The 3,397-nt window shown below is 34.9% G+C and overlaps 1 protein-coding gene across 1 annotated transcript in view; it reads right to left on the minus strand.

Moving 5' to 3' along the window:
- The window catches only part of cds2 (CDP-diacylglycerol synthase (phosphatidate cytidylyltransferase) 2), a 21,113-nt gene extending 18,278 nt beyond the window's left edge, over nucleotides 1-2,835 (minus strand). Inside the window, exon 1 of the mRNA XM_016553842.1 lies at nucleotides 2,662-2,835. Within this exon, the coding sequence (XP_016409328.1) occupies nucleotides 2,662-2,727 (66 nt within the window). The 5' untranslated portion in view covers nucleotides 2,728-2,835. The remainder of the gene's footprint in view (nucleotides 1-2,661) is intronic.
- Nucleotides 2,836-3,397: the final 562 nt, after the last annotated feature.

The following is a 3,397-nucleotide window of genomic DNA, read 5'->3' on the forward strand; positions in this document are numbered from 1 at the left end:
AAATTATGTGTATGAAATTATATAACTAAATGATATGAAATGATATAAATGATATGTATATGAATTATATAACTAAAATTAAATAACTGTAATTACAGATTTAGGTTAAATAAAGATGTCAGTCTTTTTTAGGAAACAAATCAAAGAAAAAATAAACAAATTCTACTATTCCTAATATACTGTATGTTGCTCAAAAACACAATATATTGTGTTCAGCAGAAAAAAGGTTTTTTTTTTTTTTTTTTTTACCCAGTCATTTAAAAATAACACATTTTAGAGCTGTAACGACAACACCGTGATACCGTGATATTTTTGCTTAAGGTTATCATACCGTCAAAATCTAATACCGGCCCATGCCTACTTACAGGTGCATGAAATCAAGCATACAACCTCCCTAGACAAACATTTACAGTAGAATTGGGTGTACTAAAGAGCTCAGTGACTTTCAACGTGGCAATATCATCGTATGCCACCAGTAAAATGATTTGGTCTGCTGTGGAAGAATTTACCTAACACTATCCGGTACAAGAATTTACCTAACCCTATCTGGACAGACGCGTCCCTGTATCCTGTGCTGACATAGAAAAACAAGTTTTTCTTCCCACTATTCCTATCCCTCCTTCTTGTAGTTTTTAAGACAATGTTTGAAACTTTGTATTGCTAGTACTTCACATGTTATTGTCTCCTTATGATAAATCGCTTCTTGTATTACTAATTTGTAAGCCACTTTGGATAAAAGCTTCTGCTACTCTAAATGTAGATAAATGTAAAAGAATCTGACTAGTCTGCATAAAGTAAGACCAGACCTGAACGCCTTTAGTACGGACTGAAGCAACAACTGGCAAGAGGGAAGCTGTTACAGCCGCAAATTAACTATTAATGTCCATATTAAACAAGCACATATGGGTGAGTTGTCTACATATTTTTGGCCATGTAGTGTACTTCATCCTAAACTCAACAGGGACACAGTGTCTTTCTCTATTTCATTACAATGTAATAAACTAGTCTAATGTAATAAACTCAGCAGGCCTCTCTCGCCTCTCGAATTCATTCTTAAAATTCTTTAACTCTCACAGCAACACAAATACAAATCTGTTTAAAAGCTTGAGAAATGGGTTAAAATTCCACTGTTTGGTTACCAACATTCTTCAAAATATCCTCTTCCACAGAAGAAAGTCAGTCATACAGGTTTGGAACAACATGAGGGTGAGTAAATGACACAATTTTTGTTTTTGGGAAAACAATGAAGAAGAAAAAAATCTGATATGCAATGTCTTTTTTGATTCAATCAATTAGCAACGGACAAAAATCACAAAACCTATACTGAAAATTCTATTTTGCTCTGAAATGTCAGATTACGAAAGCAAAATGAGTTGGAAACTTTCATACTGACTTTAAAAAACAAATAAGACAGATACTAAACGTAAAAAAAAATAAAATAAATAATAAAAAAAAATGGTTAGAGTCAGACCATGACCACATTTAGTCCATTTGCCTGACAGTTGATATGCGAATGAAGGCAGCACAAGTTTTCATTTGCATTATCAAGTATTAGGACTCAGTGTTTCATATGAAAAAGTAATCTATTTAGCATAATATAGACCCTGCCATTACACTAGCAAGCACAGCTACAATTACACACGCTTGGCTTATTCTTTCATCACTCCAGCATGTTGGCAGCACTAAAGACAGAACAGGCTGTTGTGCTTATTTCTTCTTTTAAAATACATTTATGACAAAAATACAACATAACACAGAGAAGGAAGTTATATGGTGAACCACCAAAACCGAATAACCAAAGACAATTCTCAAAAACTATTGACCAAGTATATAAAGGCTGCACATAAGACAGTTTACCCAAAAATTCCTTAGACTGTGGCCCTTTCAATAACATTATCACATACTATTGACAAAATCTGACCTTTGATGCTCAAAAAAAGAGGACAAATACAGAAGAGAACAAATTCCTAAAGTATTCACAAATAATTGCTATTAACTTAGTCACTTAAATGAGTCTTGTTTATATACTGTGATCTCTCTGTAAGGTTTGAGCCCATGCCTACAGGTCAAGACACTTTACTCGTGAATGTTGACTCACCCATCTGCCCAAGTCTCTCTCAGTCTCCATGTTTTCTACCTTTATTTCTATATAGCATGAAGATCAGTCCATGCACTCCAAACACTCTCTAACTCTGCAGAAAGCACAGCTCACCCAGAAGAGTTTAACCTCACTGTCCTGAACTGAACAGAGCAAGGATTGTTCATGCCGCTTAACTTCATTTCAGCAACATGGCAACTGCAAGAAATACACTGGGGCCTTATAGGTGTGTTTTTTTTGTGTTGTTCTTGGGACACAGGCAGAAAACCTTCAGTACATAAGAAGTTCAGGAAGAACATCAGACCCCTGATGATGCTCAGACTCTCTCCACGAGCTCTACTCTACTGTATTACACACTCATGAACGCTAGAAACTACAATCTTTTATCAAACCAACGCATTAAAACAGCTTTCGTGCTGTGACAAGACACTTGCACGCGGGATCCAGAAACACAACGGCCTATAATCGATTTTATTTCTCTCTTCATATATGACAGCATGTAGCTCAAATGATAGCCATGACAACATGCATCTCTCCACATCTTTCTTTATTCGGTAACTTACCTTATCCTCCGAGTTTTGATGCTGCAGCTCTTTTTCCGTCGCTCCTCGGTGTCGTAATTCTGTCATGATTGGCTCGGTTTGTTGAAAATAAAGGCCTGATGAAGTAGCAATCTTCGGGGGTTGCTGTTCGTTTTTAATGATTGTTATTAGGACGGGAAAGCGAGCGACTGCGCATGCGTGCGCCAAGAGAGGGGGCGGAGGAGCGCCATCTAGTGGCCAGTGCTGGAGAAGACAGGCAGATAGATTGATATAGGTGGATGGATGAACATGGATATTACTATATGTCTATTTATTAAAAGGACACTGTCAACAGTAATTAATTCATTTAGATTTTTAGGGGGAAATTATTGTTTTATTTAGAAATTAAAAGTTATTATGTGTTGTAATACATATTATAATTAATAAATTTTTCCTTGATTATACATTTCACACATCTTCATTATTCATCATAACCTACAGGCTAACTGAGCAGAATTCATAGTCTACTGCTGTTATGACAGTTACCAACAATTACATTATAACTTTACATATAATTCATGCAATAGCTGACTTTTCAGTCTCTTCGACTGAAATTCTGTTTGATTTGTTTGTCATTAATTTATTCAACTACGCTGTAAAATACATATATTAACATATACTCTGATTTAGAATCTGAATTAGAATTTTACATGAATGGTACCTTTTTCAAAAATATAATTTATTTAAAATAATGTATTGTATTTATAATACCTTGTAG

Source organism: Sinocyclocheilus rhinocerous, unplaced genomic scaffold (assembly GCF_001515625.1).
Source record: "Sinocyclocheilus rhinocerous isolate Xijiao unplaced genomic scaffold, SAMN03320098_v1.1 scaffold615, whole genome shotgun sequence".
Taxonomy (NCBI): domain Eukaryota; kingdom Metazoa; phylum Chordata; class Actinopteri; order Cypriniformes; family Cyprinidae; genus Sinocyclocheilus; species Sinocyclocheilus rhinocerous.